This window comes from Anguilla anguilla, chromosome 4, assembly GCF_013347855.1.
Source record: "Anguilla anguilla isolate fAngAng1 chromosome 4, fAngAng1.pri, whole genome shotgun sequence".
NCBI lineage: Eukaryota > Metazoa > Chordata > Actinopteri > Anguilliformes > Anguillidae > Anguilla > Anguilla anguilla.
This window is the reverse complement of record NC_049204.1, coordinates 53,978,070-54,002,666: the sequence shown is the minus strand read 5'-3', so window position 1 is coordinate 54,002,666 and position 24,597 is coordinate 53,978,070. Positions and strand designations below refer to the sequence as shown.

The 24,597-nt window shown below is 43.4% G+C and overlaps 1 protein-coding gene across 5 annotated transcripts; it reads left to right on the top strand.

Annotated features, from left to right (window-relative positions):
• Nucleotides 1–793: 793 nt before the first annotated feature.
• Nucleotides 794–24,173, top strand: LOC118225181 (histone-lysine N-methyltransferase EZH2). Of its 5 annotated transcripts, XM_035413267.1 has the most exons (21): nucleotides 794–856; nucleotides 1,082–1,201; nucleotides 10,714–10,837; nucleotides 11,467–11,595; nucleotides 13,848–13,967; nucleotides 14,284–14,404; nucleotides 14,581–14,763; nucleotides 15,672–15,774; nucleotides 16,292–16,455; nucleotides 16,613–16,710; nucleotides 17,260–17,500; nucleotides 17,922–18,091; nucleotides 18,580–18,674; nucleotides 18,821–18,864; nucleotides 18,994–19,119; nucleotides 20,556–20,734; nucleotides 21,232–21,327; nucleotides 21,589–21,670; nucleotides 21,758–21,838; nucleotides 22,164–22,248; nucleotides 22,587–24,173. In XM_035413267.1, the coding sequence occupies exons 2-21, from the start codon at nucleotides 1,179–1,181 to the stop codon at nucleotides 22,645–22,647; spliced, it is 2,325 nt and encodes a 774-aa protein (XP_035269158.1). In that variant the 5' UTR covers nucleotides 794–856; nucleotides 1,082–1,178; the 3' UTR covers nucleotides 22,648–24,173. The 5 variants fall into 5 exon arrangements, with proteins under 5 accessions (XP_035269158.1, XP_035269157.1, XP_035269162.1 ...); XM_035413266.1 differs by having other exon boundaries at nucleotides 816–1,201; XM_035413271.1 differs by having other exon boundaries at nucleotides 817–1,201; nucleotides 11,467–11,568; nucleotides 18,824–18,864.
• The last annotated feature ends 424 nt before the right edge of the window (nucleotides 24,174–24,597 follow it).

The following is a 24,597-nucleotide window of genomic DNA, read 5'->3' as shown; positions in this document are numbered from 1 at the left end:
ACAGCGTTGTTGAAATACAATTTAACAAATGTCAAGATTTCCAATTAGCAATGGACATAGCGAAGTAGTTTAACAAGCAAATCTAGTTCACCAATTGTTGTAGCTTAAATCGACTGCGTTATTCTCTTTTGGTAATATGCGCATCTGCCATGCACACCATGCACTTTCTGTCTCAACAATTATATACAAGAATAGATTGCTTAGTTCTATGCTTTTCTCAAATGGGCAGGTTTTGATTATGAACTAACTTAGACCTGGGCGGTCAACCCCCCCAAGCCTCCTTACTGTACAGGAAGTGAAACAGACATGAAAATCTGTAAAAACGAATTGAACCAACACAATCTTCCACTCAAATACTCTTCAACTTACAGTCCAGCTACAAATTATAAACATCCACTGGTAAGTAACGAGTGGATTCATCGAACTTGTACACTAATAAAACAAATTAGGCTGCCAGCTAGATATGGCCAGTTAGCTACCAAGTTAGATATTCACACGGATTTTCGACAACAAACAATATCATGGGATTGTACGACTGTCCTACCCGAGGAAAATTGTCGACTGTACATATTATTAAACTAGCACAAACGAAAAATAACAGTCTGTTTTTTAAGACAGCAGATAACATATTGTTAGCTATCTAGCTAGCTATCCAAGAACAAAGAGAACTTCTCCACATGTCTCCGACTCTTGGGCCTCCAACGCGGAGCTGCTGTTGATTGGACGACTCCCCGGTAGAATGCAACCTGTCAAATTAGTCAACATTCACAGGCCTGAATGTGGGCCTCTGTGATTGGGCTATGTGTTTGGCGCTCGTTGGGTCTGCAATCTCTCCGAAGTAGGAGGCGGATATTGGGTGAGGTAAAGGGAGATTGAAGGAGCGAAAATAGTTGCTGAAGCGGAAATATTGAGAAAGAGAATACATTTTGGATTGAACAAAATATATACATATTTATTTTTAGTATACGTATATTACCGAACTCAAAGCTATATATAGTTTAAGGTGAGACCAAGTGGGTGGTTAAGTAGCTCACGCCCGGCTTTGTACTAGGAGCTGAGTTCGCCGGTATTGTAATTGCAGACGCGCGGAGAGGTGAAAAGCCCCCCGCCCTCCTCCACTAATCCCGGGCTGCGGGAGGCTCGTTGACTGACTGATTGATGCCAATTCATTCCAGTGGATGTGGCCAGAACTCTCTTACAGGTAGGACTGAGGGAAATATATTTATCTGGCCTTTCGTTCACAGCATGTCTTACCTTTTGTCAACAGTTAGTTGAAATACCGATACCCGGCAAATGGCTAGCTAACGTTACATCCCTATCCAAAGCTAACACAAGCTTACTAGCCAACAAAATGCATGATTTGTGATCTAACGTTAGCTAGCTGGTTACAGAATATGTCGCGACGAGGTTTGAAATGGGACCAGAAGTATAAGCTCTGTCTTGCTGGATAGTTGGGATGTGACAGACTCTCTGTAGTGATAGCTTTTTAAACTGGAACTGACCAATCTTAATAGGGAAAAGGTGCTTGGAGAAGTTAAACAATGGCCAGCTAATTCTGGACGATTTTCTTCCCTCCACGCCGTTTTAACACAGTTAAGTGTTTAGCTTGCACCACAATGCATTTTTACGCTGTATAGATTTCACTTTAAACTCTTGGGTAGGTGGCACTAGCTGTCTAGCGACAAAACTCGACAACTGCCGGTAAGATAACGTTCTTCAGCTAGTTGAACAAAACAACTGGCTAGTCAATACTAAATGGTAAGGGGTACAGTTGGCTTGATAACGTCAGACAACTGTCTTTTTGGATGATCGGTTAGTTAAACTATAGTTAAGTTAAACGTTGAGTGGTTGAAGAGGCGCTGTAGGTTATCTAACTTAGCGAGTATGTTTCCAACCTAGTATTAATGTTGAAAATGTATCTTGTGCACGGGATACGTAAAAAATGGCTGCTAGCCAGATTTTTGGAAAGAGCAAAACAGATGTTTAATGTTTCCCCTCAGTTGAACTCGCTTGGTATTGATAGTTGACTTGGCTATGGTTAACTGTTTATATTAGCTATCTATAGTTTTATAAGATACATTTTGTGACCGTAAATACTTACCTTCGTATTGCCAACAGGCTTGTTGATTCTTCCATGCAGTTAGCGCTGCACTTTGTTGAACTTTCTATAGCAACGTCGGCAGTGAAGAAAACGTGAAAATTGTGATTATATTCCGTTGGTATTGCGATAATGCTCAATTAAATTATTGCTTTCCAGTATAAGCAAAACGCACAATGGAATCTGATTTGTGTGATCCGAGTGAATTTAATGTTGGAATTGAATGGGTTTAGACCATATTTTTGATGTATTATGGTGTCTACAGTTTACATTACATGTGAAGTACAACAATAGACATTTTACATTACATGTACTATTTTGCATACATTTTAACAGCAATTCAACAAGATGATTCTGATATTATACAGTACTTGGTTTAAATAATGTCGACGGAACATCATTCCTTAAAAAAAAAAGATTTGCTATTTTGATTTATAGTGAAAGTTCAGCAACAACAGGTGACAAGTTGGCATGTTGCCAGTTTATTCAGTGAAGACTCTAAGTGTATTGTGTAAACAAACTGATTCATTCTTGGTACTTCTGAGTGGTCTTGGGGTTGGCATGTATAATTGCACAACGTCTTCATGTGCAATGCTCACTCTTGAACTCTGTGCAAGTAGTTCCTTTTTATTGCCCCACTGGGTGTCAGGGAAAGACCTCCAACTGATTGTAGAACCTAATTGCATTTTGGGTGTCATGATATATTTGCTGTGTCAGTCATTAGTACAATGGCTAAGTTCCAAGGTTATAAAATGGTAACAGGAGAGAGAGTGCTTTTTATCTGGAAATATTGATATCAAAATGGAAGTAATCCCCCGTACATAAAAAAATAATACCTATTGCAAATCATCTGCAGTTAAGTTTATCATTAAATCTCAAAGCAGAACAAATGTAAATGCATAAATGATCATGAAAGGTATTAATTCAAAACATAAAACAACATTGTTTAACTTGGGAGCAATTATGCCTGGAGGTTCACCAAGCCCCCCAAGCAAAATGATGAAACAATGATTATAAAGCTAAAAGATAAACATATTGCAACTGGATATAAGCACTGGTTAGCTGTCAAAAAAGTTTAGTAGTGTAAATTGAGAATATGACATGAAATCAAAAATGACTAATGAAATGAAATGTCCCCCGATGACGGACTTTTATGTGGAATGTAAAAGCTCTGCAGCGTAATGTACTGGGCATCACCTTTCTGACTTGATTTTGGGAGAACTAAGTAGGAATCATTGGGGAGGGGGTTCTTATTGAAACTCTTCTATGGTGAGGAGTTTTGTAAATGCATACCTTACAAAATTACAGCAGATTACTTTGTGCATGAAAACATTCGACTTTAAGGACACATAGCGGCTGTTGGCAATAATTTTGGTGGCATCTTCAGTTATTTTCCTTTTTTCTCTCTGTCTCTGAAGCAACAGCGTCACCACCGCGTGGCTGCACTAGCAGATGCTGTGATAGATGTTTGCTATCTGTTGCATGTGATGATGCGTTGATCAGGTGATTATTTTTCACACTACTGCCATTTTTTTCTGTTTTGTTTAAATATCCACACGATGCACCATTTCCACAGTGCAAGCAATGGCATGCTCAAGCAGTGCATTGAATGAATGCTTCAGGCAGTTAAATGCCCATGACCTTTCAAAGCTGTCAAACCCACTGCCTTACCCTCTACAGATATCCTGTAAACATGTGTACTGTTCAGAAGCATTTCCTCTTAGTAACACACAATATTGATTGGCCTTATGGAACTTTTGTTTTTAAGAGTGAGTAGCCTAAATGCTTAATTGAAGGAAAGTTAAAATAATGTTTTTTAAAGAACCGGTTTTTAGAGTGTATTTTCATTGTTTTTTTTATTGTTGTAAATGATCTGTTTACTAAGCTACAGTATGCTAAGCTTCACTTCACTATGTGAAGCTTCTGTTAAGCAGTTTGTTCATTGAGGATGACTCTTTGCTGGGAAGAAGATGGTAGTTATTAGTTCCCATTCATATTCTCATCCACCGTACATTCCTTCAGATGTCACAAAGATACTTGGAACATCTTTTAAAGGAGTCAATGTGCTGTTGGTTATTATTCTTTTTTGTGTTCAAAGCTGCTCTAGATCTAAGTAGCCTAATGAACTGCAGCACTGGTGAAATGACAGGAAATTACTGGAAACAGAGCTAAGACAATAATTATTACTACATATGTGTGTATACTTAATATGTAGTACAATTTGTCGCTGCAGATACTTAATACATTTACCTGCTGTCTCAAACTGAAAAATTTGCTTGTGTCAATTTGATTATGATGACGGTTCATTTAGTTGCTGCATTGGTTTTCCAACATCTCTCTGCTTTCCCAGTTCTGAGGAGTGCCTGTGAGTTTGCCTGCAAGCTTGCTGAATGATCCTGTCTATACTACAAAACGGAAAAGCTGTGTGACTGCTTTCTACAGAAGGGAATAAATGTATTGTGACAATGCCACCAAGCACTGCCTTTTCCCTTTTTAAAATTAGCCATTTTATTTAACCAGCAAAAAAATGCTTATTGGTGTGGAAAGCATGTTGGGTGTAAACAGTGGCTTGATAATGTTCTGCCTGATATTATGAATAATAATGTATATGTGTGAGTTTTTTTTTTAAAGATTGGAAGTGTGCTGTTTATTTGGATTATTCTGAATTGCTACCAGCTTCTGTTCCAATGTGGGAATTGTGAATTAAGCAGTACTGAAACACTTGGTTTTCAGTGATAGTGCACAAGCTGTAAGACACCACACAAATGTGAATGGAACTACCGTACCTGCTTGTCTCCTTATATTTATTTCATTTGTCTGACACCCACGCATACACTCAAATTGTGTTCAAGCATTGTTTGTTTTCCAAGTAGCCTACTTCTAAGCATAGCAGGGGGATATTTATCTTAATTATTGGACAATGCTTAGAAAAATACAGGCTTCCTGTGAGTTTATATGTCGCTATAGTCTTGGCGAAGATTGTCAAACCACACAATGCATGTACAGTGCATTGTGGTAATGGCAACCAAAAAGAAAATATAATGGAGGCCAGGCCTCTTCTGATGCTGCCAATGCAGGAGACTGCGACGGTGTACTTTACCAGTTGATGCCTTAGTTTGAGAAACAATGATCGACAGCTATTAAGGGGCTTGACTTGAGCTCCAGTGTCTGTAACATCGCGCCATTGAAACTGTCAAAACAGGCCTGTTTATTTCCTTAGATGTGTTGCAACATTTCAGAGGTACATCATAATGCTGCCGGCCCTGATGTGTCCCATTCAATTTGATTTGTTTTAAGATGTTTCGTTTTCTGATTTCTCCCCAAAACGAAAGTAAAATCAATTTCTATTATTTCTTACCAATATTCCTGAAGGGCGGCCTTGGAGTTCTGCACAGACATAGTATTATTCATTCTTACTGCCTAAAAGTCAGGCTTAATAAAGAATTTATGTTTCCAAAAGACTTGGGAAAGTGATTTTGAATATTTAGATATTCCGCTTTGTGAACCAGAAACAATTTGAATGTCCGTTTGAATGGAAATAAACAGGTGTGGTCGCTCAGCTATGAAAAGTTTTTCTTTTTTCTTAGTCTAGGATGTCTTTGTTTAAATACAGAAAGCTGCACTTCCGAAATATAAAACCTATTTCATATGTGCTGATTTTACATCTCTATGAGACATGGCAATGATTTGGAATTCAGTTACAGCCATTATCCATTCAAAATAAGACATTAATCCATAGTTGTCTATGTGGGTGAAAAGGCTGTTAAAATCGTGTGAACATATTGTGGCTTGTGAACATTGTAATACAAATTTCACACCTCCTCCGTGATACGTGATTTGCTACTATTTAACAACATGTTCTTGCTCTGCTCCCTGCAAATGATGCAATACAGATATAATCTGATGGAAATTTTTAAGTAAGTGCGCTTGTTTGTTGCATCATGCAGTGGTCTCCTCTGACTAATCATTGCTACATTTATCACAGACATCATAATAATAACAACAACCACAAAATACAGTAAAGGAAAGATCCCAGCAATTGCATTATGGGCAGACCTGTGAACCTAAATGAAGTGTCTTGAAAGCATTCTTTGTCTCAGGTTAAGTGCGTAAGTGTAGCCTAAGTGTTGAATGTTTTTCTATAACGAAAAATGATTCTCTTTTACATAATCATTAATCTGAAAAAATGTGCTTGGTTGGTGTATGGGCTTTATCAGTGTGTGGGAATTGCGCTGTTTTCCACTGCTTGTTTTGCAAACCGATCAAAGGTTAACAAAGGTTACTCCTGTGGGTGTTTTCTGCCTGGAGCTGTTGTCAGCTAGGATATGAACCGGCTGTGTTAAAAATGATACCGTTTCTGCTGGGTTTTCATTTGTACCAAAGTTAAACAGGTTCTGTCTGTACAGTTACCACCTTTTGTCCGTATTGCATCAGATGATAAGCACATCTTGTCTGCGTTCTCAACGCTTGTGTTTACTAGAGATTTCATGTAGTTCTAGTACATGTCTTATTGCTTTTGCTTATGTCACTTCCTATTTTCACACTGCACAATTATTACTTTAAGGTTAAGACCAGAGCCAGAAAGAGTATGCTTTTCCCTCTCAGGGGAAATGGTAAGCTGGGGACAGTAGATTCTACTATTCATTTTTTTTTTTAAAGAGCTGAAATGGTTTCTTTCTTTGGTTGTTTGTTCCCTTCAGACGTGTAATGTAAAATAACAGTAGAGGAAGGCTGAATAAGTGGCAGACTCAAAGCTGTGGCATCACCCTTTACTTGGAACGGTTCGGCATGGCATCTGCTATTTCAGCAGTCATGAAACGGTTTGTGCAGTGTGAGAGTCGACAGCTCAACAGTTAACTGCAGAAGTGAGGTGGCGCTCGTGGCGTTCCACTCTACTGCTGACCCTGTTTGGATACTTCCGGAAGGTAAAAGCAGAGCAAACCTGAGTCAGCCCATGAGTACGGAGTGCATGTGTGGGCAGCTCCCCGGGGGACCGGGCCAATCCTGCATGAGTAATTAGCGAACGGAGGAGCGATGAGCTGGTTTTTGCGAATTCAGTGAGCCCACACTGGGCAAGGTGGGCATGCAGAGGTGCTGGCGTGGGCATCAGGTACACTGCTGCTGCTGCTGCTGCTCTGACTCAACTGCCCAGTTTGGTCTGCAGTCACCCCCACCCCCCACCCCCCATAAAGTTTTACTAAACAGTAGTGTATTGATTAATTCCTTGTCTGCAATTGAAGCCTTCTGCATTAGTTATTTTTAGCTCAAGAAAGTTAGGTAAAAATAAATAGGAATTACATATACAAAGAATTTGTGTTCTTTATTTCTGTCTGTACACAAAGGTCTAGAATTCTTGGTACCCTTGATACAAAATGAGCATTACATAGACACAGATAATGGGCTATATTGGGGAAAACTGTCATTTTGTTCTTGTACGAAAAATAAAATTAGTCAATTATTAGGGTAAATGTTTTTGGGCATTTTTTCCTCAAAAACACAAAAACAACCTCTAAAGACGCTTTTATATTCAATCAAAGTTAAACCTGCCGTGCAATTATACTTAATTTAATTTCAGTCTTAGGGAACTGTATTGTGGCCTTCCATCACTTGCTGTTTCACTAGGGTTTAAAATGAGCTAGCATGTGTGTCGGATCCTTTTGTCATTCATCACCATGTGCAAAGCCAAATGACTGTCAAATTAAAATGTTGTTAACCTACGCCAGTCAGGTAATTGATATAAAAAAGACATGAATTAAACAGCCACTTGCGGACTGTTAGGGCAATTATAAAATTTTCAAATACCTGGAACTGTTGCACATTTGCCGGGAAGAGGTTCCCATGCAAAGCGAGGAAGATGGTGAGGGAGGGAAAAAAAAATCCAAGGATCACATCTCAATTACTGTAAAAGTTGCATCTTGGGCTCACCAAGTGTCAAAATCAATCATAAAACATCGCCTCTATAACAACAAAGGGTTGAATGAAGAAAGTTCTTATTAAGAGCAGACAAAAAATTGGCATCTGGACTTTACAGATGTCATCGAAACCACGGAAAATCCCTACTCCCTCATCCCTACTGTCAAATAAAGGTGGTGAATTGCTGATGCTTTGCAGCTGTTTTGTTGTCAGTGGTCCAGGGTTCTTGTTTCTATCAGTGACATAATGAATTCCCCTAAGTACCAGGACATTTTAGCCAAGACCTGCTTTCCTCTGCCAGGAGGCTGTCTTAGCCATAGGTGGACCTCCCGATAAGACAATGACCCAAACATACCTCAAAATCTACACAAAAACAAAATTAACGTTTTAAAATAACCATCTTAGTCACTGGACTAAGCTCAGAGCTGAGGATGTCAAGGATTGAAAGGTTCTTCATGGAGGAATGGTTCACGATTTTTCCAGATGTGTTATCAAGCTTATCACACATTATAGTAAGGCTCTGTGGTGTTATCCTTGCCGGGAGAGGCTGCATAATGTACTAATCACATGTACCAAAATTGTGAAACCTAGGCCTATATGTTGAGCTCCATGTTTGGGACAAAGACATTTTTTCTTGATTTGGCTCTGTACTCTTTTATACTCTATATACTCTATTTTATATATAATCAAACAATTCACTTGTGCTTAATGTGCACATTCTCAGCTTTTATTTAAGGGTAGAAGCCTTCCTTAGCTTACCAGGCTCTTTGTGATTTCTGAGCACACCAGGGAGCTATTTTTTTCTTAATGATGTTCTGAACAGTTGGTTTTAGTCGGCCTAAGGTTTGGCCTATGTCTGACTTTTTTATTTCTCAGCATTATAATGGATACCTTGACTTTAATTGGCATAACTCTGGTCCTTATGTTGGCAAATGGCAATAACAGATTCCAGAGGAAGTCAAAAGCTTAGAATGAAAACTAGATGCTGAAAGCACTCCTATACCTGCACCAAGGAAGCAATTCAACACACCCGACTAATCAGAAACACCTGGGATGCCATTTTTCTCAAACATTATGGTGCCTTGAAAAAGGGGGGCGATTTATAAAAAGTGCTGTAATTTCTACATGGTGAAACCATATATATATATATAAAAAATAGTCTTAAATAATAGTAAAATCAAAATACAATTGTTTGATTACAAATCTAAAACTAGATTACAGAGCCAAATCAAGAAAAAAAATGTCCTTGTCCCAAACATTATGGAGCTCACTATATTTGAATTTGGAAAAACTTGTTCTTTAAGTTGATTCCATTGAATCATTAATGAAGTATAGCCTAATATTTTCCACGTGGAAAAATTGCAGTAGGCTATATCACAGTAATGCATATGTGGGATACATGCACACAAAGCCAGGATAAAGCCAACAAGGACACACAGTCCCGACACACCCTAAACCAGTATTCCAAAGCTATGTATTGCCTCATATATTTCCTGCAGCTTTTAATGTAAATTGGCCCTCAGTTTTCATCTCACTACCTCAGCAGAATGTGATCCCCTCCTGGGTGTTCTTCTGCTCCACAACTTGCAGCACCGTCTTTATCTGGTCTGTGTAGCAGTCCCACTCTTCAGTCGTGGGTTTTTCATGCCAGGAGGATTTGATGGCTTAATCCCTTATAGTTGGCTTTGTGTCTGATTTCCTTCGTCTTGTGCCAAATCATCCCGTTTAGATCGATTGCATCATCGCTGATCAGCACCCTCATATCAAGCGACAGTCATTTAGATGTGTTATTCTCACTATGCATTAAGATGGGGAATTTGTTTCTGATGGTGGTTTCAAGTCTGCCTGTTCTGCTAACAACCAAATTACCCATGCTAGCCATGCTATTCAGGATGACCTGTCAACACAGGCTTCCCCACAGTCCTTTGCACTGTTGTTTGAATTCAATTAAATTTGGTGATCTAGAGAGGAAAGAACAGTGAGGGAGATGTAATAGTGGGGGTACTGGAGTATTTGTGATGATGCAATTGCCTAGAAAGTTCTGGACAAGATAAGGCAGGCATGTGAAATAGACCACATTTGGGATTTTATTGTGTGGATATATTAAGTTGTATCTTGTGTGTAAAAGAGGTCAAAGGTTACAGAAGTTAATGTTTGTGCAAGAGGTGTTTGGTTGTTTTCCTTATAACCAGTTCTAGCATGGCTGGGTAATCTTACACTGTCTGGTGCCCAGTTACTGTTGACAGACTTAATATCAGTCTGCCCTCAGATGTGCAGGTGATGAAACGTTAGACGCGTTTCCAAGAATACCCTGATCATTTTTTTTTCAGGACTTACTGCAGGGCCCAGCTTTCCCACACAGGAATGTGTATAGGCTACATTGTATTTGGTGCACAGTCTTCACACTAAATTTGGTTTTAAAATGACTGCTTGTCTTAAGGAATTTAGAGGGTTGCTTGTTACCCAGTGTTACATTTTTATTGTATTTATTTTGAAACGGAAAGAAGAAAGCTAGAGTTACTTGGTACGAACTGATTTGAGTGCAGTGTCAGTTCCTTACACTCGGATGCGAGTTGCGCTTCACCTTCAGGCGAGCTCTAATGAAGTGCTGAGCCGTGAGCTCCATTTGGGAGCGCTGCTGCGTCGTTGCTCCCGCTCCCTCCCTCCTCCTCGCGCTGAAAGATGCGCCGCTGTCCCCGCAGGGCGACCATGGGCTTGACGGGGAAGAAATCGGAGAAAGGCCCGGTGTGCTGGAGGAGGAGGGTGAAGTCTGAGTACATGCGGCTCCGGCAGCTCAAGAGGTTCAGGAGAGCGGACGAGGTGAAGGTAAGGAACCGGGGCCGCCCCGCCCCGCGGTGAGTGAGACATCAACACGCTCTGTATACGGCCGCGTGCTGCTCGCTCAGCAGGCTGTAGATCAGCACACTGTGGCGTGCAGTGTAATTCATTTGTCAGGCCAGATTGAGGCTGTCCAATGGGACCGCTGTGTGGGACATAGGCCCGCCCACTGTCCCGTGTCATCACTGCTTTATTGTTTGCACTAAGTCAGCGCTGGAGTAGAATAAACTGATTCCGCTGTTCAAGGCTTGTGTAAATGAAGAAGATTCAAGTGGAAAGTACATGTAAACCTGGGGAGGAGAATGTGAATGTGGACCAGCGAGGAGAGATTGTGATAGTGGACCGTTGATTCATTTTAAGATGCTTGTGATGCAAAATAAATTGATATCAAATAGATTTTCTTGATGTTTCTGTTTTGTTCTCTTTGTAGAATAATTAAACGGCTCATCTGATATGTTCTGTCATTTGATTTTAACTGTGGATAACAAGCTTGGATTTTGACTGTATCGAACAGATCAAAATATAATAACCTTCCTTGCAGTTCAGAATGTCTTGATAAATGTATGTTCAGTATGTGAATGAAGTGTTCCCCCTGCCTTGTGTTCCTGCTGCTGCAGAGCATGTTTAATTCCAATCGGCAGAAGATTCTGGAACGCACGGATATTCTGAACCAGGAGTGGAAGCGGCGTCGGATACAGCCCGTGCACATCATGACATCTGTAAGCTCCTTGCGTGGGACCAGAGAGGTCAGCACTCACAGCTTCTATTCCAGGTTATCCGAAACTCACTGTGGAACAGCCAGTCTGCCTGCCCGCGGGCCAGCTCGCGCACACACGCAGACACGTACGTGCACATGGAGACACACACAGGCGCAAGCACGCACGCACCTCTTTGATCAGAGCTGCCATCTAGTGCATCGGAATTTAATGCATTCAAAAATGATTTGAACTCAAAAAGCAGGATGTTTTTGACAGTTCCCATTTTTCAGATATTACCAAGTTTCTTCTTCCAATGGTAAACTTATGTATAATGCAGTATTGAAGCATGGGTTGGGGTTGATTCCCCACCCCCCCACCCCACATCCAACAGCCAACTGACCAAACAGGTGGCTACGTTTCCCATTTTTTTCCCCCAGTGAATTAAATAACGAGTAACCAGTAAATAAAGTACTGTACTGCCATTCAGATGTTCTTATCCAGAGCAACTTACAATGCAATCACAAGTGCAAACATCAGGGAGTGATGTTTCAGTAATTCCCTAAGAGAGACGGCACTAGGACTCTGTTTTTAAGATGTGAGGGATGGAATGTGTGTTTATGTATTTTTGGGTTCTAATGGTTTTTACTTGTGTGATGGTGTATTGCTATTTTGTCAATGACTGTCATTTGGGGCTCACTCATAAATGAGTAAAGGCTGTTATGCATTCTCAAGCCTCTATGATAACTGACTGGTAAAATGAAATGCATCAGGTTTCTCTCCAGTAAATTGAATTTCACCAAGGCCCGGTATTTTAACATCCTCATAATGTCTGACTGTATCAGAACCCATTGGTGCTAGTGTACAGAGCTATTTTGAAAGACTGCCATAATTGTACATAGAAAAGCATTTGTAATTCTATTAGAGAAAAGTACAATTTACACTTGATATGTTGATTGGTAAGACGGGCATCCTAAATGGAGTCACGATGCCGTACGGTAGTTACAGCACAGCTCCCCGCTGAAGTAGTCCTCACAGTGTGCAGGGTTCTCGTCTCAGTGCCATTTCCAGTGTGTGTGTGTGTGTGTGTGTGTGTGTGTGTGTGTGTGTGTGTGTAACTGATGACTCAGCACCGCCGCACGCTCGCTTGTGCGCGGTGAGAACCGTTGGAGGAGACCGAACACCTGCGCCTGGTTGTTTACCCCCGGATAAAATTCTTCTGCTGATAAGTCTGGTCCGTTCGGTTTGAGGTTTAAGCGTCTGACATCTGCACTGAGGAGACATCTGCCAGCAGTGGTGTGGGAATAACGCCTGGGACTTTCACCTCTTATGTATCTCTGTTACCACCGCTAGCGACCCGCGCTCTGTAATGTGGACGTGCCCAGTGTCAGTGGTGGCGGTAATGGATGTGCCCAGTGTCAGTGGTGGCGGTAATGGACGTGCCCAGTGTCAGTGGTGGCGGTAATGGACGTGCCCAATGTCAGTGGTGGCGGTAATGGACGTGCCCAGTGTCAATGGTGGGGGTAATGGACGTGCCCAGTGTCAGTGGTGGCGGTAATGGACGTGCCCGGTGTCAGTGGTGGCGGTAATGGACGTGCCCGGTGTCAGTGGTGGCGGTAATGGACGTGCCCGGTGTCAGTGGTGGTGGTAATGGACGTGCCCGGTGTCAGTGGTGGCGGTAATGGACGTGCCCTTTGTCAGTGATGGCGGTAATGGACGTGCCCAGCGTCAGTGGTGGCGGTAATGGACCTGCCCAGCGTCAGTGGTGGCGGTAATGGACGTGCCCAGCGTCAGTGGTGGCGGTAATGGACGTGCCCAGCGTCAGTGGTGGCGGTAATGGACGTGCCCAGCGTCAGTGGTGGCGGTAATGGACGTGCCCAGCGTCAGTGGTGGCGGTAATGGACGTGCCCAGTGTCAGTGGTGGCGGTAATGGACGTGCCCAGTGTCAGTGGTGGCGGTAGTGGACGTGCCCAGTGTCAGTGGTGGCGGTAATGGACGTGCCCGGCGTCAGTGGTGGCGGTAATGGACGTGCCCGACGTCAGTGGTGGCGGTAATGGACGTGCCCGGCGTCAGTGGTGGGGGTAATGGACGTGCCCGGTGTCAGTGGTGGCGGTAATGGACGTTCCCGGTGTCAGTGGTGGCGGTAATGGACGTGCCCGGTGTCAGTGGTGGCGGTAATGGACGTGCCCGGTGTCAGTGGTGGGGGTAATGGACGTGCCCAGTGTCAGTGGTGGCGGTAATGGACGTGCCCAGTGTCAGTGGTGGTGGTAATGGACGTGCTGGCCCTTTGTGTCTCCCTGTAGTGCACTGTGGACAGTGGCTTCTCGGAGTTCTCCAAGCAAGTGATTCCCCTGAAGACTCTGAACGCCGTGGCCTCTGTGCCCGTGATGTACTCATGGTCACCCCTCCAGCAGAACTTCATGGTAAACTTCAACAGTTTCTACTCTGCTCTTTCTTAGCCATGCTTCATGCACAGTTTGGTGTGGCCAGTTGTAATAGGCCCGTCCAGTCAACTGCTACGTCCTACACACCTGGTCACCATCATCTCCTCTTTGCTCTAAATAATTATCGACTTGCACAGTTGTGTGGGAAGTCACTGTCCGTCTGTCTCTCCCATTCGTAAAGATATGCTTAATGATTAAAAGTGGCTTCTATTGTAGCCTTGGCTTTAATCCCAGTATGAGTAATTATTCAAATGTGATGACATTACACAAGTTAAGGTGGTCTGTTCTCTTGTAGGTGGAAGATGAGACTGTTTTGCACAACATCCCCTATATGGGGGATGAAATCCTGGACCAGGATGGCACCTTCATTGAGGAGCTCATTAAGAACTATGATGGCAAAGTCCATGGGGACAGAGGTGGGCGTCTGTAATGTGTCTCCTAAAGTAACGCATGCTGCTTTCTGTCATTGGCCTGTCAACATACAGGCTTTGTGAGAAAATAACTTGGGGAAGGCCTGTCATGTTACACACTTATTATTATTCCCTGTGTATAGGTGCATATGTGTTACTGAATCCTTTGTTTCCTGGTGTAGAATGTGGCTTCATAAATGATGAGATCTTTGTGGAGCTGGTCAATGCACTCAATCAGTACAGCGACAACGAGGATGATGAAGAAGAGGAAGACCAGAACGAGTATAAGCTGGAGAAGATGGACCTATGCGATGGCAAGGACGACAGCGACGACCCCAGGAAGGACCAGCTGCTCAGCTCCGAAGGTATGAGGTTTCTGGCTGTCACACACACACACACACACACACACACACACACACCCGATCATCTTTAAGGCATACGCACACACAAATCAACAACTGCTGACTTAGTGTTGGTCTGGGTTGTCGGCTCTCACCTAGATATGTCTGCCACAGCTTGATCTTACTGATTTCATGGCAACACCTAACACCATTTTTGATTTGATGCCATCATGATTTATTGATGCAGTTAGTAGCTAGGTTTAGAATGCTGTAGCTAGGTTTGTCAAGAAAGTTTTTTTTTCTTCACACTATAGGCAGTTACTGGTACTGCTATTAGGTTTGTGTTATTCAGTTGCAAATACTCCAGAACAAATGCTGTATTGTCTTCGCATTTGAAAAACAGTGAGACCAAGGTGCAGCTTAATTGTGCTGATGCTTTTCTCATGGTTGCTCTGCTCCCCACAGCCTGCTGAGGTTAAACAGCAGGATGACTGCATGCATTAGTCTGGAATTAGAGTTGTGCTCAAGAAAATGTATGTTTGTATGAATGCAGTTTTACTTATCCAGTTTATGTAGAGGTTTATTACTGAACAATAAGTCTGTTCACCAATTAAGCCATTCTGTTTCTGCAATCAAATTTGTTTTTACTTTGTAGGTTCAGTATCATTGCTGATGCTCAGACAACAACAACATTTTTGCTTTCAGCCTTGAATGCCGGTAAAGGTGAACCACTGGCAAAGTTTGGAAATTCTGATTGGCTGATGCGTTTTAAATTTCAGTCACGTGTTTTGCTTGGCTGATGTCTGCTGGGAGCTGGCAGACAGTGAAGTGCCACTTCAATGATTGTGGCTTCATCTGCATCCTGTTTTGCTTCAGGTTCTGCCAATTTGTTGGGTTCATATTGTGAAAACAACTCTGTCTCTTTCTTACAGGGAGAGGAAGTGAAAACTCAAAAAAGTTTCCCTCGGACAAGATATTTGAGGCCATATCTTCCATGTTTCCTGACAAAGGGTCTACAGAAGAGCTCAAAGAAAAGTAATGGTTCATCTTGCCATTTTCCTGCATTTTCAAGGTTCCCATAGTGCCAGAGGATCAATAGTACTTTGTAAACTCCAGCGATAGCGTCTCTGGCATCGATTAAGTGTACTGGCGTGATTAATCATCCGCAGGTGAAACTGTAATTAGGTTAAATCACGTTTATATTATTAATGATGTGGCTAGTAGCATCATCAGTGACTCCTGATGGAGTTTCCTGTAGTTTTTTCGGAAATCAGTGCTCTCTGTTCATTGATCCACCGTGCTGATATTTGCCTCAGCGTTGTCGAGGACCACTTTTGACAGCATCACCGTTTAACGAACAAAAAGTGCGGAGCGACCTAATCTGCATCGCTTCAGTACACATCCAGCTGTATAAATGGATGCAATGTAAATGCTATGTGAGTTGTGCAAGTCGCTCTGGATAAGAGCGTCTGCTAAATGCCTGTAAAGTAATGTAATGTAGGGGCAGCGCTGGCGGCTCAGATGAGCTGAGAGCTGGGCTCTGTGCTTTCAGGTACAAAGAGCTGACGGAGCAGCAGCTTCCCGGGGCGCTGCCCCCAGAGTGCACCCCCAACATCGACGGCCCCAACGCCAAGTCCGTGCAGCGGGAGCAGAGCCTGCACTCCTTCCACACGCTCTTCTGCCGGCGCTGCTTCAAGTACGACTGCTTCCTGCACCGTGAGTGCCCCGCCCGCCATGCTGCTTCTCCCCATTAGGCAGGGTAGTCCGGGCTCAGTCTCCAGAGTGCAGTGAAAGTATAACGCTGGTTCTGTGCTTCGTCTGCACCACCCCGTGTTTTGCGAAACGCTGTAAATTGTTTTGGTCTTGTCTTTAGCCTTCCACGCGACTCCGAACACGTATAAGCGCAAGAACATGGAGAACCTGGTGGACACCAAGCCCTGCGGCATCGAATGCTACATGTATCTGGTGCAGGCAAGTGTCACGTGGGACGTGTGAACAGGAGTGTGCGATACTCACCCTGTTTAAGCTTTCATTTCTCCTACACCAGTGAACCTTTGAGATGTGGGGAAAAAAAAACCATACTAATGCAGTGCATTACTCAAATGTATGTGTGAGTGTCAACTGTTTTTTTGTTATTCAGAATATCAGAAAGTAAACCTTGGATGCAAACTGAAAGAGCCACATCGTATTTACAACATAAGAAAAGTCTAGTTGGTGCTTTTTCCACTAGAATTATATATAGGGAGGATCCAGTTAGGACTAGAACATGATGCAAGATAATAGTGCATAAAGCAGCTCATGCTATTGCCGTGTACACACAGAACCAAAATGAGACTTCATATTATCCTATAAACCCATGCTATTTGCGGTTGAATTTGCGATGCTAATAAAATAACTGTGGCCCAACGTGGGCTTGAAATGTATGTCTTGTACTTGGCCATCGACCATGCACACACACACACACACACACACACACACACACACACACACGCTGACTGTGCCGCCCTCCTCCCGCTGCAGGACGGCATGGTGCGGGAGTACCCAGCAGGCCTGATGGCGGAGAGAGCCAAGACCCCGTCCAAGCGGACGGTGGGGCGCCGCAGGGGGAGGCTGCCCAACAGCAGCAGCCGGCCCAGCACCCCCACCGTCAACGCCGACACCAAGGACACGGACAGCGACCGGGAGGCCGGGGGAGACGCGGGGGGGGACTGCAACGACAAGGACGACGACGACAAGAAGGACGAGACCACCAGCTCTTCAGGTGAGCCCGGCCTTCCAGCAGGGCTCCAGCCCCCTCCCATCCTTTACCTCTTCATCACTTTAGCCCAGTCGGTGTTAATCCCAGAAGGGATTTGTCCCCGTCCCCTTGGCCAGTACATATAGGACGTGCACATAACAGACCTGCAACGGCAGAACTTTAAAATGTACCAATTCACACACGTAGGAAAATTAAACCTCACACAGTTCTGAAGTTACTAAAATCTGTCTGACTCTACATATGAATAAGTACATAAAGAATGCGTTTATTTTGTAATAAGTTCATTTATTAACGCATTGTTTCATACTTTATGAAATGTGTACATTGTTATGGGTTTAATGTAATGATAATGTTCTGAGGGGAGGGTAAATGTGTCCTGGTGTTTACCTCTCTCTCTCTCTCTCTCTCTCGCCCGCGCTGACAGAGGCCAACTCGCGCTGCCAGACCCCGGTGAAGCTGAAGCTGAGCTCGGAGCCCCCGGAGGCGGTGGACTGGAGCGGGGCCGAGGCCTCCCTCTTCCGCGTGCTCATCGGGACGTACTACGACAACTTCTGCGCCATCGCCCGCCTCATCGGCACCAAGACCTGCAGACAGGTGGGGCCGGGCCTCCCCCCCCCCCCGTGGCTAAACGGGTCCGATGGCGGCTGACTCCGCTCTGCTCTGCGCTCCAGAAGAGCACGCCGCCTTCCGTAATTCAGTCACTGCAGAACCGCTTCAGAGATATTCATCTGACTGTGCCTTTCAGAACGGGCCCAGAAATGCATGTGTTACCGAAGTGCCCTTTGCTGTGTGCGGTGCTCGTGCATCCTGCTTGTGTTATTCACCTCGTGCTGTCAATGGCAGCCTGTGTCAGTCTCACGAGTGAAGCTATAGCTGCCTACCCCACGTGCAGTTCCATGATGTAGCGTTTATGTTCTTCTACCCGTGTCCCAACGGACACGTTTACCAACCTGCGCTTAGCTTTGCGTTGACCTCGCTTCTCGTTTTCCTGTCCTTTAGTTCCAGTGCAGATGGCTGTGGTATCGATTGGTTGGTACCCACTGTATTGATGACCGTGTTTCCTTTCTCCCCGACATCCTCAGGTGTATGAATTCCGGGTAAAAGAGTCCAGCATTATCGCTCGCGCTCCTGCAGAAGATGTGGACACTCCACCGAGAAAGAAGAAGAGGAAACACAGGTAAGGACCATACAACAGACGCGCTCTCCATCTTTAAATGTGCTGGTTGGCTGCTGGGGTTGGCGCTTTTTGTGCATCTTGGTTTTTTTCCCTTCTCTGACATACTGAAGCCGTTCATTATGGAAATATTTTCTTTCCTACTGTTGTAGGTTGTGGGCCACGCATTGCAGGAAGATCCAGCTGAAGAAAGGTTTGTTCATTTTAATTGACCTAAATTTAAAAATTCAGTCAATGTGATCTTGTTAAATGTCTGCTAAAATGCTAAATGTCTGTTAAAATGCTGCCGCTGCTAAAGTAGTTCTTGATGTACTGTTCTTAGATGGCTCCTCCAATCACGTGTACAACTACCAGCCATGTGACCATCCTCGCCAGCCGTGCGACAGCTCCTGCCCTTGTGTCACTGCCCAGAACTTTTGCGAGAAGTTCTGCCAGTGCAGCTCTGAGTGTGAGTATACAAAATGGCTCCAAGGAGGCCAAAAAACTACATTACTAACTACATTTCCCATGTGCCCCTGATATCAGGGTCTCTGGTGAAGAGGTAGAGCATCAAAGGGATAATATATCAGGCACTCATGTCTTGTGGTCGCAGCCCTCGTCTTATTCAGAGCTTGTGTTTTTTTTTTTGTCACACTTGCTCTGCAAAGCCAATAAATCTTCTATCATTTTCCACTCTACCTTTAGCCTGTTCCTTTGCTCAGTCCACTTGAACAGTTTTTCAATTTTCCCTCTGAAGATTAAATTCTCATCTCAAAAATACCCTATAATCCATTGAAGACAAAGTAAAGGGCACAGTCTGGCTTGGGCCAATTCTGGAAAAAAAACCTTGGCTTGCTAACACAAGCCCTGCCAGACAAAAGTAAATCCAGTCCTCACAAAACAGAATGGAGCTTTGTGGTGTTTTCCCCCCAGTTTGCTTCCTACAGGCATTTACTTGTAAACTTGAACGCTGTTTTGCTAGCTAACCCCATTAAAGGATCACTGAATTTTGAGGGGTATGTTTTGCAGATCCACCGATTTCCATATTTCAGCTTGTGGGAATCAATTATGTCATTTGTGTAGATTTAGGGGACTTCTGTGCTCAGAATTGGACAATCCACAAAAGCTAACTGGTTGGTATATATATTTATCGTCTTTCCCCATTTTATCCCCAATTTGGAATCCAAAATCATGTGTATATATATCAGCGCTCATTCTTGCACCATTATCAATTTGTGCACACACAAGCTGCTGTGAAACATGTGAAGTGTCTGTTACTGGTTCTCAGTTCATAAGTTGAGCACGCACAGACGTGAGACAGGAACACGCTTAATGTGCAGCACTTCAGGCAGATTTGCAGGCACATGATTGGCCAGTTGGCAATGAGACCAACTGAAACCCTTCCATCACTGGCCAATTATATCGGCCTACAGGTCTGCTTACCACAGGCACTAGAACAGTGCTATTACAGGATCAGCCACCCAGCAAGTCTAGCTAACTGATAACTGGTTATTAAATAACTCTTACTGGCTTGTCATGTCAGTTGTGCAAATAGGCTTTTGCTCTGTTATGTGTAGTCACTCACTGATGATCTCATAATCGGTGCTGTAGAGCTCTGAAACACAGAAAGCTGTATCTGATGAACACTCTCATCCCTGCTCAGGGTACACTCGCACGCACGCACGTGCACACACACACACACACACACACACACACACGTGCACAGAGAGAGAGAGAGAGATGTAGACAGACACTCGCACACGCATGCACACACTCACACACACTCACACACACACGTGCACTCACACACACACACACAGAGGCAGTAACTCCTGCACTCTCATACGGACGTGCGGTAAGCCCAGCCTAGCAGTGAGTAACCCCCCCCCCCCCCCCCCCCCGCAGGTCAGAACCGCTTCCCCGGCTGCCGCTGCAAGGCGCAGTGCAACACCAAGCAGTGCCCGTGCTACCTGGCGGTGCGCGAGTGCGACCCCGACCTCTGCCTGACCTGCGGCGCCGCCGAGCACTGGGACAGCAAGAACGTCTCCTGCAAGAACTGCAGCATCCAGCGGGGCGCCAAGAAGGTGAGCGCCCCGAGCCTGCTCCCCTCCTCTCAGTTAGCCTGGGGTAGGGTGTAACGTCCAGTTACACACTACCCTGGAGTCCACTTATCTCTTTTTCCCCTGCCAGAGATTTTAGGTTGTTTTCATGTGCAAATGGGTTAAAAAAAAATGTAATTGTTACTGGTAAATCCTCTGGTTTCTACACTGTAAATGTAAATGCAATTTTACTAAATGAGATTTAGAGAAATCTTAACTTAAAATAGTCATAACACAATCAAAAAGAGTTTATCTTAAAAGTTGGAAGAGCAGTGAATATGGATTAACACGGATTAAATTGACCTAATCAGATGGTTCAGGGCAGCCAGCTTCATCAAACCATTTGAGTAAACTGCGCTTTTATGTTTTAGTGTGTAGTACTGAGAAGCAGTATGAGTTCCGGGAGCCGTTTGAAGTAAAGGCAGTAATTGATGCTCACGTTGATTTATTGGCCCTTGTTTGATGGGTAATGTCTCTCTCAGCACTTACTGCTGGCTCCCTCTGATGTCGCCGGCTGGGGCATTTTCATCAAAGAGCCCGTGCAGAAGAACGAGTTCATCTCCGAGTACTGCGGAGAGGTGAGTCCGCCTCTCCTCCTCCTTTCCCCGTCCCTTCTGGCTTGGGTCTCATGGGTTTCATTATTTTCGTGATGGTATGTTTTAACCCATTGAAGCCCGCGGGCAACTAAAGTTGCCTAAGTCTCTACCACTCTTTTTCCATCTGTGAATATTTTTTGGATCACTATAGATGCTTATGTTAGAAATCCCTGGGAAAAATCTGGGCATTAATGGGTTAACTGAGGGCTGACACTCATAATAATTCTGTTCCCCTTCGTGCAGATCATCTCCCAGGACGAGGCGGACCGCAGGGGGAAGGTGTACGACAAGTACATGTGCAGCTTCCTGTTCAACTTGAACAACGGTAAGAGCCGGGTCCGCTTTGCTAGCCCCGCCCCCTAACCCGGGCCGGATCACCGGGGTGACGGGCGTGCTTCTCTTCCCTTCTCAGACTTCGTCGTTGACGCCACGCGGAAGGGCAACAAGATCCGCTTCGCCAACCATTCCGTGAACCCCAACTGCTATGCAAAAGGTGAGGTGACACATGCTACACTGCAGCCAGAACTGTGAGGAAGTGGTGAGGCACTGTAAGAGTACTGTTCTAGAACCAGACCTGCCTGAATAGGGGAATATTGGGAAATGCCTATATGTTTCCGGTGTCAACTGTGTCCAACTCCTATTGATGGAATGTTTGGAAAATATTAGTTTTAAGTCTTTAGAACACAGTTATATTCAATTTAAATACGTCTCGTCCAGCCAATGGTTATGGATAACCTGATTATTATAATTACTTTTTGATTTCCATTTACCTTCCCTGTAGTCTGTTAAATATGACCTTCTCTTTCTCTCTTTCTTAGTAATGATGGTGAATGGAGATCACAGAATAGGTATTTTTGCTAAGAGGGCAATACAAACTGGTGAGGAGCTATTCTTTGATTACAGGTAAGCAGTGCTTTACTCCTCCGGTCTTTAATTATTGGCTATTCTGTATATTTGTGATATAGTGCTCTAAATGACATCTGGCTTTAGCATTATAGTAACTTACTACAGTGAAATGTGTCAGTAAAAATCTGTTATAGCACATCAATGTGTTAAATCTAAACCTTGCAACATCAAAACCCGAAAGACAAATTGTGGGCTTAAAGGCAAGTTTGCATCGAGGTTTTTATTTATTATTTTTAGAAAAGCTATTTGATGATAAAAATGGCTATAACTCGAGAGACGGAGGTTTCCTTAGGACATGCCGTGAAGGGACTCACTCGATTCGGCTCCTTTTCCAGGTACAGCCAGGCAGACGCCCTCAAGTATGTCGGCATCGAAAGAGAAATGGAGATCCCGTGAAGCCATATACCTCCTCTTCGACAAAATGCCTTATACTCTTCAGGAATTTTTACAATCGCGCGTTTTTACCATGTCTGAGCTTTGAGCACCAGAGCCTGTAGGGTAATGAGCGTTACCTGCTCTGCGTCATTTGTAACGGTGATTTCAGAAATCAAAATTTTTACTTACTTTTTTTCACATGGAAATGCCTGTTTTTTTTCCACACGGAAATGCCTGTTTTTTTTAAATCTGTCAAATCTCTTGTAAATCTACTACAGTCATGGAACAATTGAAAACAGACTTCAGTACTTGAACATTCATTCCTGTTTACAGTAACTTAGGGTTGAAATAAATCCATCTTTAAACTGGTAAGACTTATTTTTAAGGACCATGCTTCGAGGTTGGTGTAAACGTGCTGATGGGGGGGGGGGTGTATTTCTTTGAGACTACTGCCAGTTTTTTCTTATTTCTGATTACATTTATTGCACAACTATACTACAGAAGACTGCATACATTCAAACCGGTCATACTAAACGTGTGGTATGCGCACAGACCACATGGAGACTGCCATACGTAAATTGTGTGTGTTGTAACACTTTACAAATTGGTCTGTATCAATGTGAAAACCAAAGTCATTATTGTTCATACGTTAAGCCTGCATGTCATCTCACAAGTTGAATAGTATTTGCCTTTAGTGCTTACGCACACCGTTTAGCTGTAAGAGTAATAAAATGTTGAAATGTGAAGTATATCTACTGTGCGGGGTGCCTTAACTGAATGTTAATTTGCTCCAAAAAATCAAAAAAAAAAAATCACATTAGCCAATGTACCAGCATGTCCTCTTCAACTGTAGATGTGAGGACAGGAAACGTGACGGGGGGGGGGGGGACAGCTATCATGCTTGAATATACTCTGTGTCCCAGTGTTGTCTAGGTCATTAACATAGCTAACAGGGACACTGGTGCTCCGGAGGTATGGGGAGGGGAGGGGAGGGGAGGGGAGGGGGGAGAAGCATAAACTACACTGGCCTTTCTCCACAATTGCATCATTGTTTTACAATGGCCAGTGTTTCATTGTGTGAAAATAATGGTCGAATCCAGAGAAATCATATTGACCAGAAGTTTTTGTTCCTGAACTTAAATCTTGGAACAAATTTGGAACTGTCCCTATTTATTTCTTGCGGATTATGTAAACTAGTTTTGCATATTTTTAATTTATTGAAAACTTGGGCTCTGAATGATACAAAATGCTTTGGCAATACCAGGTAAAAAAAATAAAAAAAGGTTGTGGTTCTCTTCATTTTTTTGTGTAACAGTTAACTGATTTAATTTGTATTGAAACAGGAGTAATTTAACTTTTGCCAGGATGTGTACTTTTATATTTAAATGAATCATCAAAAACTGACTTGTCCTTGTTGTGTCCCTCCTGTTTTTCTGGAGGGTTTCTGTGACCAGTCCACCTCTGTTGCTGCCTCCGAATATAAGGTGCTGAATTTCAATGTTTTCAGGAAATACTGTTGAATAAAATAAATAAACATTGAAATTGTCTCCATGAGCCGTTGAATTTCTGGATCTGATTCCTATGCCGTAAAAAGTCCCGTGAGGTGCATGTAGCAATCGATATAGTCAAAGATATTCTGAATTTAGACTTTAGTCGGTGAAAAGATTGCCATGGATTCGCTGTGAATAAACATCCTTAAATATATAACAGCTACAACATGCTCAATAGACTCCAGGCAAGGTTTAAAAAAAGAAAACTCCAAATGACATGCTGATTTATTCTCAATCCCTTACTGTGGCAAAGGGAATTCTCATCTCCAAGGTGGTTTCATTTTCAGTCACATCGATACCAACAAATTCCCTTTCTCCACATGAGCGCTCAGTAATCTGGCCGATCAAAGATATTTCAGAGGCGAAAAGTACAGAATTTTCACACCCTATATTCATATCTTCTTTAACTGATGTCATAATG

Bases quoted from the DNA above. Each gene is read 5' to 3' on its own strand.
- LOC118225181 (XM_035413267.1), top strand. From the start codon at position 1,179: ATGTGGCCAGAACTCTCTTACAG. The intron at 16,456-16,612 runs GTGAGTGCCCCG...TCTTGTCTTTAG, and splicing joins GTACGACTGCTTCCTGCACC to CCTTCCACGCGACTCCGAAC. The intron at 18,092-18,579 runs GTGGGGCCGGGC...CGACATCCTCAG, and splicing joins GCACCAAGACCTGCAGACAG to GTGTATGAATTCCGGGTAAA.